Source organism: Pseudopipra pipra, chromosome 2, assembly GCF_036250125.1.
Source record: "Pseudopipra pipra isolate bDixPip1 chromosome 2, bDixPip1.hap1, whole genome shotgun sequence".
Lineage (NCBI taxonomy): Eukaryota > Metazoa > Chordata > Aves > Passeriformes > Pipridae > Pseudopipra > Pseudopipra pipra.
In genome coordinates, this window is record NC_087550.1 from 28,714,219 (window position 1) to 28,732,147 (window position 17,929).

Below are 17,929 nucleotides of genomic sequence, written 5' to 3' on the forward strand. Positions count from 1 at the left end.
GTGCCAGATGAAATCAATTATTCCACATTTGTTTAAGTCCTTGGGAAAATAGGATTTTTCTGGGCCTGAAAGTCGTATCTCTGCAATGTCTTTTTTTCTTAATTTCACGTTATGCTATGAAGATGATGTCCAGCTGCTGAGTGCTTCACCTAAAAGAACTCTTTTACCATCATACTAGGCTAGACATATCCCTCAGTTAGGTTTGTCTCCTCTGGATTTAGCTGCTTAGCCCCAACATGAATCTTATTCTATGGTGTCTGCCTCAGGCTCTGATTTCCACTTTCTGCTTATTTCTCTCTTTAGACTAGATGGCAAACCTACCATATGTTTATCTCATGTTACTGTTTTACAATTTCTCCTATCTTACTTCTAAGTCGTTTATGAAAACAGTAAATAAAAAGGGCATAAGAGCATTTTTGCTGCACACCTCACTGGATCTGCACTATGCCAGCTGCAAGGGTATTTTCTATACAGTTCCTCAAACAGTTCATATCTTCTGTGCCAGAGAAATTGCAAATTTGATTTAAGCATAAGATTCTCTGACATGTTTGGTCATAATCCAACCATCTCAGCTCCCATTTCTTTTCACAGCCCATTTGCTTAAGTGCACTGTAGAAGTTTGAGGGGGAGAAAAAAAAGCAGATTTTTTGGGGTTTTTTTTGCAAATGCATTCCTCATAAATCTTCCATTACTGTCTTTTGCATTTGTTTCTGTGTGGAAAAACTGAAAAGCTTCTAATTTAAGTTCGTGTGACTTTATTTTTGAGTATATCTCAGTATGTCTTGTATTTTTACCTTCTGTTCTTCAGACTTAGCTATCCAGTAAATAGTCAGATATTAGCAGTGTTTGGGTTGTTGTTCATGTAAAGCAGGCAATTCACATTTTCATTTCTCTACATTCTGTTTTCTTTATAAATTTGCTACAGGACTTTTCCTCAGCATACATTGTCTTCTATATCAGGTGCAATCCTTCAAGTTGGCTGAATATGTTTCAGTAAATGGTTTTACTGTGGAACAGAAAATGTTTGCACAAGCAGCACGCCAAAGCAGCTGGGATGTGAACAAATGCTCATTTGAAAGGCCAGTGCTTGAACTAGTAATAGGTTTGGCTGAGACTGGCTTCAGGTAGCTTTCACACTAATCCCAGCAGTGGCCCCAGCAGTGTCTTTAGTTGCTTGTCTTTCCCTGAGGCTGCACCGCGACTTAGTGACTTCCAGCAAGCTGAGTGAAGGGGAGATTTGGTTCAGGGCACAGGCAACTGAATTGCAGAGCTTTCTGCTATTGCACAGCTGTGATTTGAAGGAGGTGATGTTTGAGTGTGTGTGAGTACACATTCACAGAGTTGTCTGTCCAGTGGCAGGGGGAAAGACACAGAACAGCCTGTGGCTTTTGATCAGGACTAACTTAAGCTTGCCTCCCACAAATAAAGCCTTAAAAAGTTTTGCATCACATGGCTTAAGATATAAAATATTTTTCTCTGAGAATACTAATGCTCAGGCATGGCTTTTAGGTGGAATTATTAATTATTGGTCTCCAGTGTTTATTAAATTTTTATGAGAGCTGTGCCCAGATATGTGCTTATGTGACCATGAATAACTTAGTTCTTGCTGTGACCATATTTTTAATAGTGTGTTTTTCATTATACCCTTCCTAGGGTTGGACTAATTTGGCAAAGAGGAATCTTTACTTGCTAAGCTAGTTACTGCCCTGTCTTGTGCTCTTTGGCCACAAAACACACACTTCTATACAGTGTTTGTATAACTGGGAAGAAGAGGGAAGTTATTTTCATGGACTCTATCTGTCTCTCTATTTCTGCTTGTACTACGTGGTTTTGTCCTTAGGCTTAGCAAACTAGAATTTTTCTTAGTCTCAAGTAATTTGCCAACCAAAAAAGTTACATTGTTCAGGCAAATTTTTCTTATTGTCCAATAGTCCATCTCCATGTGTTTTCTCCTTCATCCGACTCATGACTACATCTCCTAGCCTTATCATAGCTACCCAAAGCCCTACCTCTTATCTTACCAACCTTAAGTCTCCCCTATTTTTTTAATTCTTTATATTGATGCATTTAAAAACAAATCTTCTGCTTTCACCTTTGAATGCCATGTGAGAGTTCTATTTTTTGCTAGATTAAAATTTAAGACATAACTTCTCGCCTTCATTTACTTCAGTGAACTGACAATTAGTTGAAATTAAGAATGCACTTATTTTGAAGATACAAGGTCAAAGGATTTTATTTAGTTTTTCTTTAGTTGTTTTTGATGGTGGTGTTTCCCCCAGATTTTCTGCTCTGATGGAGATATTTCATTTTTGTGTTCTTCTCATACTGTTATGTTGGGTGCTGTCTCAGTTTAACGAGACAGCAGTGTTTACTAGGGAGAGCGAGTTCCCTTCACAAGTGTCAGTTTACTACACATTTTACACCTATTAAAGTACTTGGCATCAGCTCAGTGAAGATTTTATTGGTAAAATGGAAGTGGAAATAACTTCAGCCTTTGCAGACCATCTTTGCAGTATGTTTTTTTGTCCCATCCTGACTCCCTATGCTTTTTCATGTATGAATACAGGTGAGAAAATGGTGCAGATGAATGCTGCTTCTGTTCCATGGGTGGAGGCAATACCTGGAATGGATCTTGAGTAGTGTCTACAAGAAGCAGCAGTTACACTCACCTTTCAGTTTCCCCACAGAGAGAAATCCAGCTCCTCATAGGAAGCCTGAGAAGCTAAAGGCAATAGGAATGGAGAAATACACGTGTGTGAATGTGTGAGCACACATGTGTGTGCTTGTATATTGTCAGGTGACAAACCTCAAGAAGCTTTCCAGGTTAGCTTGTGTCTTACTCCAAGCTCCCCAAGCCTCTCCATGTGCATCATTTTTGTTCCAGCTTCATCTCCCCCAGCTCACAGTCTGTCTGTAATGACTCACATGCTCACTGGCTTTGATTTAGACTCCATCTGCTTTCTCAGCTAGTCAAAATCCCAGTTCTTCTGTAACACACTGTAGGAGAAGTGTGGGACTGGAGCAGAACATGTATCTGTATTCAGGAGAGAAGAGGGGGAGGTGTATTGACTCCAGTCTCAAAATTTCTCCTTGTCTCATCTATTTCAGTGGAAGCATTTGTTTAAGCTACAAAATGTAAATCTGCACTGTAAGGCTGGGGATGACTTGGAGAAACTCGTCGTTCGTGAAGGTACATGTACCCTCAGATCTGATTTGGTCTCAGTGTTGTCACTCACTGCACATTTGTGTGGGTTTAAAAGGAATGTCCTTTCTCCTTTGCTTATATAAAGGACTATCACAGTTCCCTGAGAAAAAAAAGCAGTTGTTTTGCCTCTTCTCTGCAGGCAGCAGAAGGTGACACAAAGGTAGCGGGGAGGCTGTGTGCTGATGCCTGGCAGACAGAAATGTGCCCCTCTGGTGGAGGCAAGCAGCTGGTGTGTGCAAGAGACTTGCCCTCAGATCAGTGTTGTCTTCTCACAAGGACAGGGGGACTCTGGGAGGACAGAAGAAAGGGAAAGGCTGTCCCCAGTTAGCTCATAAAGGTGGATCATGTGCCAAAGACAATACACAGCTGGTGGGCTCTGAATTCCAGGCAGCAGAAATAAATTTTTCCGTGAGACTAGCTGGTAAAATTTCCTTCTACTATAATCTTGTCACAGACTCTCCCACCCATAAGCATCATCAGAGAGGAATTGGTGCAAGGTCAATGTCAATCCTTGGAATTAAAGCCAGGAGGGAATTTTCCTTTGGCACCTGGGTTAGAGGTAATGATATTTTTGACTTGCTACTGAGAGAGCTTGTGGAAAATTACCTGTTAAGGTGAAACTGGCCACTCTAAGTTTAGGTAATGCTATAATAATATCAGGAAAGGGGATGTCACCCAGCATCTGGGAGAATACCCCCAAGAACATATTCTCCAAGCCTGGATTTCTTCTCTGTTGCTGGTAAGTGGAAACGCATCCAATAGGCCTCTTGGGGTTGCATGTAAGTGCCATGAGACACCAAAAATATGATAGAAAGAGATGTAGACTATTAGAAGAAAGCTGCAGAATACACAGAATTTGATTTTGCCTATTTACTGAGAAAACCTCACAAGAGCGGTGAGTTAAACAAACCAGCATCTTATCTTTGGATGCTAAGATTTTGCATGCATGACACGAACTGACAAGACATCTTTTTGCAAGATGCAGATCAAGATCTGCTCCAGATTTAGAACTGGAATAGAGAGGGATGCTGTAGACAAGGGTTGAGGTCTCTGCTGTTAGTCACAACGGAGAGAAGCTGGCAAAAGTGAGAGCTGGAATTCTCAGATATGAGGTATGCAGAAATATGTGGAAAGTAGGCAGTGCAGAATTAGCAGGAAAGAAAGCAGTTTTCAGAAAGAAACCTGTTTTCAAAGTGTAGAAAATGCGGCTTCCCTCTGCTATATTTCTTGGCAGCCTGCAAACACTCCATATTTTTTTTATTTTGAGTTCTTGTATTTTAAGACTATAACTGTGGAAAAATTGTGAACAGTGATTCAGAGAGACAAACACAGGTATTTGAAATATAAGTACATATATGCTGCTTTACTCCTCTTCCCCCAACACTGAGAATGCCCCCACTTGAAATTTTCACGTTCTGTTTAAAAATTCCGGAGATTAGGGGAAAACAAAGAGGCTTTTCTCCCTTCCAGTGCTTTCTAAAGCCCTGGCTGAATTCAAGACATGAGACATATACCAATTATTTTCCTTATATCTGTTTTTAGGGCGTGGCTCAGCTAAAGGACAGAGGAGAAGCTCCTAACTGCACCCCCATCCAGGAAAATCCCAGAGTAAATATTGAGAAAGAATAAAAATGTTCTACATGGGAATGTTTGGGGGGGGATGCAAGATAAGAGCTAGTAGTGAAAAGGAGCTGCAGCAACATGGACAGGATTGCAGTCAGAAGCAGCAATATGCTTCTAGGGTGGGGGCCTGGCTGTGTTACACTGGTATGTGCAGGCCAGGTGTGACTGGAAGGATGACAGCAATGTTAAATGAGAAGAACTGCTCCTCTTCCACTTTCCACATGGCAGATTGACCCAGAGCATCCTGACTGTGTCCAGCAGTATTCATATCCTGTTACAACCCCTTCTGCTGCGTTATGTAGACATGGCAGAAGCCTAAGCATTATGAGCCTGTACTTTGGCGCCTTCCAGTCCACATCTGATGCTTGCACACACCTGTATAGTCCAATAGCCCAACAGTCTTTGTACAGAGACAATGCAGCAGAAGAAAGGGTTGGTCTGATGCCCCTCCTCCCAGCTGAATCATACCTCTGTGGGGATTGCAAAGAACATCCAAAAGCTTCTCTTTGAGGAGCAAACACAAGAAGACTGGCTCACTGAAGAGTGTGATGGACTACTACCCTCACACCAGTTATAAGCGGACATCCTCATCCTCATCTTCATCTTCATCCAAGTCAGTGGTGCGGAGGCTTATGTCCTTGAGGATGTCTGAGATGTTTTCAGCAACTGGCCCTGTAAGCTCCATCTCTTCCAACTCAGTATCAGTGGCATAAGTGGAGCATGGGACTTCCCCCTCGTCATGCGAGTGTGAGGGCTGCGGGGAGTCCGGGCAGGGAGGCAGTGGGCTCTCCGTGCCCAAGGGTGCTGCTTGCTGTGCTGCCACCATGCCATTGTCCTCCCGGCTCCACGCCTGAGTGGCCTGACTGACCTCAGTTTTGGTGGAAGTCCGGTTGGTATTTCGGAAACTGGCGAGGGGTGGGCGGAGACGAACCCCGGAGCGTGTGGAACCTTCTATCGCCTTCTGGAGCTGTAAGAAGAGAAAAAGTTCAGAAGAAACAAATGAAGAGAAGGGTGATCCAACCTTACTCAGCAGAAGTTCATCTACTCCCCAGGGCAAAGGGACCACAAATAGAGTCATAGCTCTAGCTCTGAGGCCTATGGAGATAATATTTTACATTGGTCGTGTAATGAAAAATTCCATGGTAAATAACAAATTCCACACCACTTTCAGAAACAGCAATAGCCACTCAGTTAAGAGCCCTACATTCACGAAAAGGATGAACCTTCTAACATTCTTGTAAACAACACCTGCTGCCTCCTCTGAAATGCAGTCATCCATTCCTCTACATGGCTTCCAAAGAGTTGATTCAGAATTCAACACTGGATTGAAAATGCAGCAATTATAATTATAAATATTCCCAGCTGGAACTTGCAGCACCTGTAAGGTATTGCAGTGATCCGCAGGACATTTGCAGTTAATTAAGAGGATGGTAAAGGGATCTGTACTTACCTCTTCCAAAGCCAGCACTCCCCTCAGCTTCCCCATACTGGTTACATAGGCATGGCTGAGGCCCAGTAATGAGAACAACGTATGCGTCTATGAGCAAAACCACAAAAGACCATTTTAGGGATTTTGGAAACTGGTAGCATGGTACTTGGTGCTAGAGCTGGTACTTGGGATTTAGAAATGGGAATCACAAAGGCATGCAAGTCTGCAGTTATCCCAGTGAGAAACTGCCTTCCCTTTTGTATTTGCCAAATGCTGCTCTTTGGTCCTTCTGCTGTGCACCCATAGTTGGGAATGCGTTGATGATGGAGAACATCATTCTCAAGGTCACTCTCATCCTGCATCTGGCAGAGATTCACATGCAATAACCTTGTGTTGTGTATTTGAGGACTTACACAGATCTATTTCATTTTGGTGCTGGAAATTGACCTAGCCTATGTAAAGCCAGAAACTGCCTAGGTTATTTATTTTAGTGCTTTCCTTAACAATAGAAGATTTATTTTTTCCTGTTCCAGAATATTTTTTATTAAAACTTAAGCTTGTTGCTGCTTATCCAGTGCAGTGAGAACACTGAGAACAAGTTATTCCCTTTCTCTTGTGAAGTCTCCTTGAAAGGGCAAATATCACACCGTTATCAGTCTTCTTTTCTTAAGCTTAAATATACCCTGTTATTTTACTATTCTTCATAGATTTGGCTTTCTAAAACTTTCCACATTCTCAGTGCTCATCTATGGTGTATTTCCAACCTTCAATTTCTTTTAGCTGAGCTCTAGCTGACTTTACCTGTGGTCTTACATTTAGTCATCCTTTCACAGTTGGTGTTTGCCTGTTTTTTTACATCACGAGATATTGAATGTCATTTTCAAGTGTAAACTAGGAAAAATCTCATTTCTCGGGAACAAGACATTTTACCCTAATGTAAAAGAAAATGAGACTGCTTAAATATAGTTTGATCATGGTAAACAGTTATATTCTTGCCATTGTCAGTAGTCTTACATTTAGCTCTAACTGTGCATACCTCAGATAGTTTGATTATTTATTCCTGCTTTTTTGTGTGCATCCAAGTTAAGTTGATTTGTCTCTTTTTTTCAGAGTTTCTCACTTGCTCTTTTGTATAACAGGTACAAAACTTCCCCTTTTGCAGCCTTCAAGTGTAATTTCTTGTAACCCCTATATTCTCAAAGATAAATGCTAGTGGTTTTCAGATCACTTCAGCCAGCCCTTTAGAAAACACCAAACTCATCTGAACTATATGCTAACCTGTTCTTATTTTGCTCAAGGCTATCTTACCCTTTGATAACAGCAATTAATTAATTTTGTGAAAGGTATATGCTGACCATTCACATTAAATGAATATTTATAAAAACAGGCACTGTGCACTTTCACTTCAGTAGACTGCTTTTCCTTTCCATTAAGTGAAAGACCAGCCCTCTCTTCCCCTAACATACAATGATTGCTTTAATCCCCAGTCATCCTGTGTTGACTCTAGAAGTTGCATGATCCAGTTTCCTCTTTCCTTGTGCTTCAGTTCAATGAAGAACCTATGATATAGGCAGACTCTAAACCCTGACAGAAACACCCTGGAGAAATCCAGGAGTACTCATTCCAGTACTGCACACTGACAAAGTAGAGTGTAAATCTCAGTGTAATGCCACAGCAGCAAGGCATACAATTCTACTACAGTGTTATGGTAGTGGCTGGGAAATCCTGTGTGGTGTCCAAAAGGTTTATAAATAAATGCACTCAGACTTCTTATCACACAGCCTTTTGTTTTGCAGGAGATTGGAGGTACACACAGAAGGCTGTAGGAACAAACTGACTTCTGTAACTGGATGTGGAAGTAGCTGGTGGTAGTAGTTGTAGGTGAAGACAAGGAGAAGAAATAAGTTATAGACTGAACTTGCAATGATAGGATGGAGAAAAATGATATATGCCTCAGGGAGACATCAGCACCCACCTTGTGCAGGGAAGTTCTCTCCACCAGTTGGAAAGGGCAGGGGTCTATGCGGCAGCTGTCAAAGCACACATTCTTGTTCAGCTCCTCCTGTTCCCAAGCATCTATCTGACACAGGAAAGAAGAGGAATCACTTACAGTGATCTGCAGTGTTGCTGCCTTGTGTACCCAAACTAGTCCCCTTCTTCTGTTAATGCTTCTTCCTTCCTACGTAGATTGTTCATCTTGCCCATTATATCACCCCCCCGAGGTTTCACATCCCTTTCTTGCTTGATGTCAAATCCCTGTGGAAACAGAGCAATTCCAGTACCTCAGAGGTTTTCTGAGAAAATGGTTTTGCTTCTTCCTGCTTAAAGAGGGAGTGAACATCTTTTGCTTCCCTTTCTGAGTGCATCTTCCTCTTGTCATTGCAAGACAATTGATCCTTTGTGTAAAAAGTGAAGGAATAACATAGGACCACAGAAAGATTTAGGTGAGGGGGCACTTGTGGAGGTCTCCAGTCCAAAACACTGCTTGCAGCAAGGCTGACTTCAAAGGTAGGTCACATTAGTCAGAGCCTTATCAGCACATCTAGCCAGACAATCTGCTCTTATCGGGTGAGACTTGCCCACTGTGCAACTTGAAGAAGAAAATGGCTTTAGCCATGGCTTTATGTGGCAATCACTGAGGTTGCTGGTGTTCAGGAAGTATTGCAAGTGACAGGAAATGGGTATAAGAAGCACTCACTTAACCTCACTCCCTTTCTGCAGCTGGTCTTACCTCTTCTGGTGTCATTGTCTCAACAACTTCCGCCGGCTCCTGTAGGAGAAAACACTCTTCAGGACAGCCAAAACCCCCACAGTTTCACTGAGTACAGAAAATAAAAACCTGCACAGACCCACGTGGTCCCCTTTTTGCTCCAAATAGTATATTACTGAGTGCTTAGATTTTCTTTATATTCATCCAGTATAAGGTGTACCTTGTTCTTGCTGTGCTTCTCTTGTCAATGACAATTCACCATGGAATTCTGGTGGAGCAATTCAGGTGCCCAAACATGGGCATCTAGTACTGATTTAGATGCTCTCAAGATATCCCATGTGGGGTCCAACCACTGCTCTAGGGTGGATGGGTCTCCCATAAGCTCCTTATGATATCCACAAAGCCTGTGCAGACGTGTCAGATAACCAAGGACATTTAACATGGCAAGAGCCAAAAGCACTTTTTAATTTTTCTCTGTCTAGCCAAAACTGTTTGCCAGATGGAATAGAACTGCACTTTATTGCAGGTTATCCAAAATATCATTAATTTTTTCACTGAGAAAAAATGCCCACACTCAATCATGGTGGCAGCCTTGACACCTGAGCACAGGTGGCTCTTGAGGAAGATACACAGTCCTTTACAGTAATCACACCCTTTCTCTTTGGAGAATGCTGATGCTGTCAGAGTTCAGGACCATAATTGTGTCCATGTTTTGGCCAAATGCTGAATGTTTCTGAATAGTAGGTTCTATTTCCATTGCATTCCCTTCCTTCTTCAGGATACTACTAATCTCTCTGTAGCTCTAACCTGGACAGTGCTCTCTGTTTCAAGTGGACGGCTGCAATGGCACAAAAGCTGCTGAATCAGTTGCCTCAAATGCCTGGAATTGCCTGAACAATGAGAACAAACACATGGAAAAGAGAGAAGAACAAATGAGAGACAAAAATACAAAGCCCCACGCCCATCCCCTTACCCAAGGCAGGCTTGGAAATAATATGAGGGACATGATACGATAGGGCTGTCAGTCACAATCTAGCATTGAATTTGTAAGGTGGTGTCTGGGACATTCCAGAATGAATATTCCCATGCAATATCTGTTTTTCAAAGATAGGAAGTAAACCATTACAAAGTTGTCTTTGCAGATAATATTCATAGATCAGAAAAAACAAAACAACAAACCAAAGGCAGGACTACTAATACAGCAAACAATCTGATACATGGGATAAAATGCTGTGACAAGAGGTTTCTGCAGTCCACAAAGAGAATGTGACTTGGAGGACGAATGTGGCAAAGGAGGTAAGAATTTGGAAAACAGTTCAAAGACAAAATATATCAACAGACTGAATGTGACAGGTGCAAAGGGGTGAGGAGTCCATGGGTTGTAACAGCAGTGTAATTATGGGAATGGAAAAGACCAGAGTTATACTCCCACGCAGCATAGGCAAGAGTCAGCAAAGAGCAGGAGAGAATTTTGTGCTGTTGTAAACAAGGCTGTGGAGGAAATTTGGTCAGAAACGATAGCTATGAGCAAAACTAAAAATGGCAAGGCCTCACAGAGTCATTCCTGTACCACTTCCTCTTGTTGTTCCTGGGTCACTCAGTACTATCTTCCCACAAAATGTCTCACACACTGTCCTTGTTTTCATATGTGATTCTTTTTCTGCTTTGGTAGGGAAGGTGGATGGCTGCTCCAGCACTCCACTGCTGTGAAAGCATAGCATGGGTTTTTCTATGCCTTAGAGGTTTAGTCATACATGAGGCGTGTTGATGAACCAGAATTTGCTATATGCTGTATTATATGCTAACCTCTGGGTGCCTAAAAGCATGAGCTAGAGTCCTATCCTCTGTATTAATTTTCAATACTGAGGTATATCTCTGTGCTTACTCACTCTCTGCATGTTTCAGGATGCGTAAAGGAGAAAAACAACCCACCATCCTGTATCAAATATACATGACATATGAATCAGAAATGCACTGTGAGTACAGTCTTGAGAGCAAAGATAATATAGGCTGGGTTGGTACACAAAGAACACAATACATCAGTATTTGTCCATCATATTAATGTAGCTGAATCAAAGAGTTGCATGTCTAAGGGAGGAACTGTTCAGTTTTGGAGAAGGCTGAACAACAGCCTAAGCTACTCAAAAACCAAGTGCGGCTGTTTAGCTCTCAGGCTCCTTTCCCCAGGGAAATTAATCCATGTGGTGAAGAAGCCAAGAGATGTTCCATGCAGACTCTCCAGAAAATGTCCAAGGAGATGTTATTGCAAAGGGTGGAGTGGGGAGTACTAAAAGAGAGAGAGCATCTTTAGTGGGCCTACTTTTGCCATGCTCTCTGAGGGATCACAACAGAAGATCTTTCCGGGTACAATACACTGATTTTGAGGTGCACTGACAAAGTATCTTTAATACTGGAATGGCAGAGAAAGCTCTTTCTCTCAGTCTCTGGGAAACTAGCACCTGCACAGGCACGTACAAACAGTTAGTATGAAAGCTTCCCCAAGCTGGCTAGGATGTGTTTGAGGCATGCCAGAAGTTACCATACCTGAGTGTTGCTGGGGCTCCAAAGTTTCAGTCATTTGTTTAAGAGGACTTGTCAGGCCATTTGGCTCCTCTGGGTAACTGGGAGTGGGACTTGGGGGCTGAGTCAGCTGTTATGGAGAGAAAATAAAGTCCACCTTGTGTCATTTCTTTCTCAGCATCTCCAAATGCCTTACTGCTTCTTAAGCAGTCTCTGTGTTGCAATCTCTCCACTTGTCTCCCTCACCTCTCCCTTCTCATCTGTATCCTCATCCTCATCAACATAAGCAAAAGAGTCATGCTTCAGCTTTGGCAGGTTTGCCCACGGTCCCTGGCTGTGTCCATCGTAAGGTGCCTCAGACAGCTTCTGCTGCATTTCTCTGTTGAGGAGCTGTCGTCGTTCCGGGCTTATATGTCTCTGGAGGAGAGCTTGCAGTTCCGATCGCTCTACAGACCCCAGAAGGATCATGGTTTCTGCATAACACGGAGCAGAGAAGCCATTAAACCACTTCAAGGTTTTGATTGTCCCTTTCCTCCCTCATGGCTCTTCAAAGTGCTTGGGCTCGTTCTGTCTACAGCTATACAGGAGTCATTAATCAGCCGTGCTAGTTGCTACTAGGCTGTGGTAAGGAAGCTCACCATTCCTGAGCTGTGCCCCTCCTCAGCACCACATCAGAAGCAGGCTCTTAACTTATGCAAGATCCCAGGAGGGCCCTGTTATCACAGTTCAGTCTACAAACTTCCCACACACCTCCCTTATGTGCTATATCTGCTTCACCACCCACACTCCAGCTTACCTGTCTGACCAGCTGGAACAGCCTCCTGTCATACATCATCCACAGAGAAAGATTTTTAGGAAGATTTTTTTATGTAGTAGGTACACACTGTCTGTTTCACAGCATATAATTTGAAAGCTAGTTTCTCTGGCTCTTTAAGCTGAGACAGTCTTCAGGAAAGATCAGTTTCTTCACATTGCTTACCTGGTGAGTCCACCAAAGGCAGAGTCTTCACTGTGGTGCTTTGGAGTACAGTTTGCAAGTCTCGGTATTTACAGTTGGAGGAGACAAATTTCACATCTTGGACCATAATATCCTCCACAAAGATATTGTATTTGCTGTGAATTTATGGACAATAAGGGGAAGAGTTAGCATATTAACAATGCCTAGCAGGTAAATTCCTTAAAGAAATACATAAATGACCACTTCTTTAAAAAGTGAAAGTTGAAAATACAAATACCAAATGATCTTCTGCATGACTAATCAGAGGACTTTCCAACAGGATCAACACAGACTAACTGGATATTCATTACAGTGTTATTATTACATGTATTATTACATTACATTACATATTGTATTACATTACATTAATGTATTCCACCTCATTACCCTACACCAAAAAATACACACATATGTATAGATGTTTTTTATATACTTGCCTATGTATATTACATATACTCTAGAGAGGAAGTCATATGTATGAATAACTGAATTTTGCTTCAAGCAAAATATCCAAATAAAATGATATTTCAAACATTTGTTAAAGAAAAAAAAACCCAAACCCCACTGAATTAAGATAAATGAAACTCTCTATTTAAAATTTTTAAACTAAAGCAATTTGGCAATTTTCATACAGATTCAGTAACACCACAGGTCATTCAAACCTGTGCTTTCAGTGAAAAAAGAGGACTTTTCTCTGTTTTTGTGTATGAACCCTATTTCTACTCCATCACTTGTTTTTTTGCACTGCAAGCCTTTTCTGTCTTTTTATTTCCTTTGTAGTACTATCCTGTTTCCATACTTTTTTTCCTCCTGTGGTCTTATCCTTTTCTGCTTTATTTCTTTGCCACTCCCTGCCTCCACCTCTGTTTTACAACTATACCTTATGTGATTCCAGCCCAGGTCTGGCAGGTAGGGCAACTTCTTCACCTGGATGATGCTGTCATAGAGGCTGGGCTGCAAACTCTGGGCCACCATGTTGGCAAGAATGACAGCCACCATCATAGGGAGGATGTGAGAGATCTGACCTGTCAGCTCGAAGCAGATCACAGCAGTGGAGACAGTGTGGCTCACGGCTCCTGTCAAAGCTGCTGCACCTTTCCCAGGTAGGGTGGAAAAGGAACAAGGAGAGAAGACTATCATATAGAAACAGCATGTCATGTAAATAAGGAAAGTTCCAATGATGGGACCAGGCGGAGACAAAGAAAGACATGGAGACTCACCAATGACAGCATAACCTCCAGGTAAGATTTGATAAACAATATCATCAAAGAGGATCCCGTTGGGAAAAAGTGCTGCCATGATTTCCCCAATAAGACGTCCAAATGCAGCACCTGAAAAATATCACTGACAGTTACAGAATTAACATTTAAGGAACATCCAGTCTGTCCTGTGCAGCTGTGCTGGGCAATCACTTGAATATTTTCTAACAGAAATAAAGCCAAAACTTACATTAAAATGACACTGCGGACTAAAAAGTAGTTCTCAGTTACAAAATATGGAAGTTAGATTCCAGGAGGAGAAAAGGATACTAAGAATGTAAATACAGTTGACCCCTCATTCATCCACTTGGACACACCAGGCACAGCTGTACTTGCGCTTCTCAGGCAGGAGGACATATTTTCAGACTGTGTACCATGTCAGCCCAAATCACAGTTGAGGCCCTTCAGACATTTTCTGAATGTCCAAACATTACAATCACAGCTTACAGAAAAGTTTAGGTGGGAAGGGACTTTTGGAGGTCTTGTTCTGATCCTTGCTCAGAACAGGGCTAATTTCAAAGCGAGATCAAGGCACCTGTGGCCTTGTCCAGACAGGTTTTACAAGTCTGCAAGGATCTTTTGTATTGGTGGACACAAAATGGCACAATATTCCAGAATTGTGTCCAAAATGCTGAATGCGGGGAAATAACCAATTTCTTTGCCTTGGTGGCTAGGTTTTTCCTAGTACAGCCTTGTTTGTAGTTAGCCTTCATCACTGCAAGGGCATGCTATTGACTCATGTTCAGTAGCTGCCTGCAAGAACATGTAGGTCCTTAGAGCACATTGTTATGTTTGACTTGTGGGTACTTAATGCTGAACTTCATGAGTTTGTATAATTCAGTCTAATTTAGCTTCTCTTTCTTAACATTAGCATAATAGTAATATTATATTTTGTTATTGGAATTAAAACCAGTTAAAAAACCAATAAACTTCTGTTATCACATTTCAGTCAGAAGAAATGAAGAAGTCATAGATTACATAGCAGGTAATAGTTTTGAGGTTGTCTCTTCTAGCTGGCCTTCAGGAGTGAAAGGAGTAATTACTATGAATTGTAGGATGAAAGTTTCTCTGTAGGTGAAGAGGCAGAGAGATTAGAAGGCCATGGCTTAGCATGTCTTCCCGCAGTGTGGCTTTCCTTATGTAAAAGGACAGGGATTTTCTCCTCAGCATTTGGCTTTGGGGGTTGGGAGAATGGCAAAAACAGAGATTCAGAGGCTGGTGTATGGACTGCTAATCAAGCTTGTCATAGAGATCATGTGATGACTCCTCATACACTGGAAGAAACCTACTGGGCATGTATGCATGCAATGACTCTCTTATCCTCCCCACCTGTCAGACGTATATGCTGCAACAAAAAATTGAGACTCACCTAATACGAAAACAGGCATGAAGCCTCCACAGGGGATTGGCATAGTAGTAAAAACAGCAGACATGCAGAACTAGAACAGAGGCAGAGAGTGCAGTTGTTACTGAGCAGCAATAGCATTTCCTGCAGCCTCACTCTACTGCCCATCCTGTGAATCTATGAGGAATCATGTTCTGAGGGATCTGACAGTTCAGCCAGAAAGTAAAGGATAAAGGGGCTGTGAGGCATGAAAGGGAGCGGGAGGAATTGTGGCAACACACCGACACTGATGCAGAGGACCTCTATGTGACCCCTGTGGTGGCAGGGAAGCTGAATCACCAAGGGGATGGATGAACAGGAGAACTCCTTTGCCTTGGACCTCAGGAGTTGGTATTTCCTACTGCTCCAAACACCTTAGCTTTCTATAGAACAGGATTGTCAAAAATTCACTGATTCAGAAAGATTTCAGTACAAAGAGAATTCTGGAGGCCTTTTCCCCAACTCCCTGCTCCCAGAAGTGCTAACTCCTAAGTTAGATGGGGTTGCTCAGAGTCTTCTCCAGGTGAGTTCTAAACATCTTGAAGGGTGGAGATTCCCCAGCTTTTCTGGATATTTGTGCTACTGCTGACCCACAGTCAGGAAAATTTTTTCCTAACTCCTAAGTTTTGTTTACTCAAGCTTGTGTCTGTTGCCTCTTGTGTTATCACTACATTGGTCAAAATAATGAAATCTGTTCTGGTATTGCTAAGACTGATTCAAATGCTGACTTCACCCAGCACATACAGACTTCTTCTGGAGGCAACAGTCTTAAAAATACCTCAAAGGCCAATGTGCTCTTCCTTCCATAAGCCATTTGAGGAAAAGTTCCTGACTGGCCACAGAGGCCAGCAAGCTGCAGAAATGGAGTACTGCTAACTAAGCTCTGTCTTTGCAGTACCAAACCTGGCCAAATATAGCTGAGAACTGGAACTACAGTGCAGTGGAGGATCAGGCCAAGGCTTTGCCCAGAGTAAAAACAGCAGTTTCTTGTTTATATGGTCTATCTCAACTCTGAACATATCCAGAAGAAAATAAACTGCTTGGCACAGTTATCTAGTGAGTTGAGAAAGCCTTTAGTTAGTAGGACAAGGCCAATGACTCTAGTATCTCAGGATACAGCTCTTCCAAAGACAAAAACAGGGACTCAGAAGAGATACACCATATAGTCCATACCTCTTTTATTCAGCTGAAGGAGACCTTATCTGCTTGGAACACTATAATAAGAATTATCACACAAGCAGAACCCTTAGCCTCCTGTCAGAAATTCGATAGACTGTTTTACTCTAGGTGGAAACAGCTGTGTCAATCACTCATTGATGTCCATTCCTGATCTACTGAAACGTTTGACTGACATTGCAAAGTGGCCTCAGCTCTTCTGTTCCTTTGCAATAAATAGCATAAAACAGGACCTTTTCTATGATATTTTTATCCTTTTATATGTTTTTTTTCCAGCTTAGGAAAACCTCTTTCTTGCTGCTTGTATTTTGAAAACTGGAATACCATGTTTTCTTCTTTCAGATGTTTTCTTTTGTTCTGTCCTGTATCAGTTACACAACTGATCCTTTCAAGGCTGAACAGTTGCAACTTCCATGCACCATGTCAGCTCAGAACTTTTAATCTGCTGTTGCTTTCTGAGATGCAAGTAAAACTGTTTTCAGATGTATTTCTCCATCCAATTATGGTAAACAAAGAAATTGTAACAAATCCTTGATCCTCACATATTCTTATTTGTCTCCTATCTGTAGTCAGGAATATAAAATAGACTGTATCAAAATTTATTTAGATCAAATATATATTATCTGAGAGCTTTTTAGTCAAGTATTTATTTTTGTGGAATTTGATAAATCTTTCCTAATGTAGTCCTCCCTACCAGCATCTATACAGTGAGTATCAAAGGTCATTCATCAGAATGTGTGATGAGATTGACCTAGGGAGCAGTGCTTCCTACCTTCACAAGGAAGAAGAGCAGGATGATGACGAAGATGCTGACTTTAGGATGGATCCACGCAGCAGATTTCCCTAGGATCTGAGTGTCCCCAGTGTGTTTTATCCAGGTATAGTTATCAAAGAGAGTGCTGATGGCTTCCCGTGGCATCAACTGAGCAGCAAAAAAACAGGTGTGAGTCATGAGATTAGATAGAGTAAGTATTCTAACTGTTGCAAGAAAGTGGAGGAGATTTTTACTTTGGTAATTCATGATTACTAGACTTAATTCACATTTTTCATCTTCGGGAAGAGAGATAAAACTTTACCTGAACAGGTGAAAGGATAACTACTTTTACACATGGGGTGACATCTTCCTTATTATTTGCTTAGGAGAATGGACCTATTTCAAGTTTTATATGAAGGAGACAGCAGGGATCATATAGTGCCTCCTCAGTTCAAACTCCTCCCATATCTTTCTTCCCCTTTCCATGACACAAAGTTATGGGGGCACAGGATAGAAAGAGATTGTTCTGCAGAATTGCACGGAATTGCTAATACACGTTCCACTCTCACCTCTCCTGCCATGAACTGCCCAAATCCAGGAGGAAATGTCGCAGTTGCTATAAGGAAGGTTATAACCCCAGGGTATATGAGTCGGCTGTAAAGGAAGAAAAATTTATTAAAATATGACCCCACATTCTCTTGTAACACTATCACTTCAGAACTACGAATGCTATTTCTGTGAAAGCTCTCTGTACCTGTATCCTGTGCTTTGGAGTGCTGTTACTGGCTCCACTTATCATCATAATTCATAGAGTTCACCTGTCAGCAAAGCCCTTTTTCCAACCAGAGTTAATGTAATGGGAGGGATGGAGG

The 17,929-nt window shown here is 41.8% G+C and overlaps 1 protein-coding gene across 1 annotated transcript in view; it reads right to left on the reverse strand.

Annotated features, from left to right (window-relative positions):
- Positions 1-4,060: 4,060 nt before the first annotated feature.
- Positions 4,061-17,929, reverse strand: part of CLCN1 (chloride voltage-gated channel 1) — a 36,421-nt gene continuing 22,552 nt past the window's right edge. Inside the window, exons 11-23 of the mRNA XM_064644728.1 lie at positions 17,627-17,711; positions 17,076-17,225; positions 15,113-15,182; positions 13,705-13,815; positions 13,365-13,578; positions 12,467-12,600; positions 11,734-11,960; positions 11,512-11,617; positions 9,775-9,857; positions 8,989-9,027; positions 8,233-8,337; positions 6,279-6,365; positions 4,061-5,795 (exon numbers count right to left, since the gene is read on the reverse strand). Coding sequence (XP_064500798.1) covers positions 5,400-5,795; positions 6,279-6,365; positions 8,233-8,337; positions 8,989-9,027; positions 9,775-9,857; positions 11,512-11,617; positions 11,734-11,960; positions 12,467-12,600; positions 13,365-13,578; positions 13,705-13,815; positions 15,113-15,182; positions 17,076-17,225; positions 17,627-17,711 — 1,807 coding nt within the window. The 3' untranslated portion in view covers positions 4,061-5,399. The remainder of the gene's footprint in view (positions 5,796-6,278; positions 6,366-8,232; positions 8,338-8,988; positions 9,028-9,774; positions 9,858-11,511; positions 11,618-11,733; positions 11,961-12,466; positions 12,601-13,364; positions 13,579-13,704; positions 13,816-15,112; positions 15,183-17,075; positions 17,226-17,626; positions 17,712-17,929) is intronic.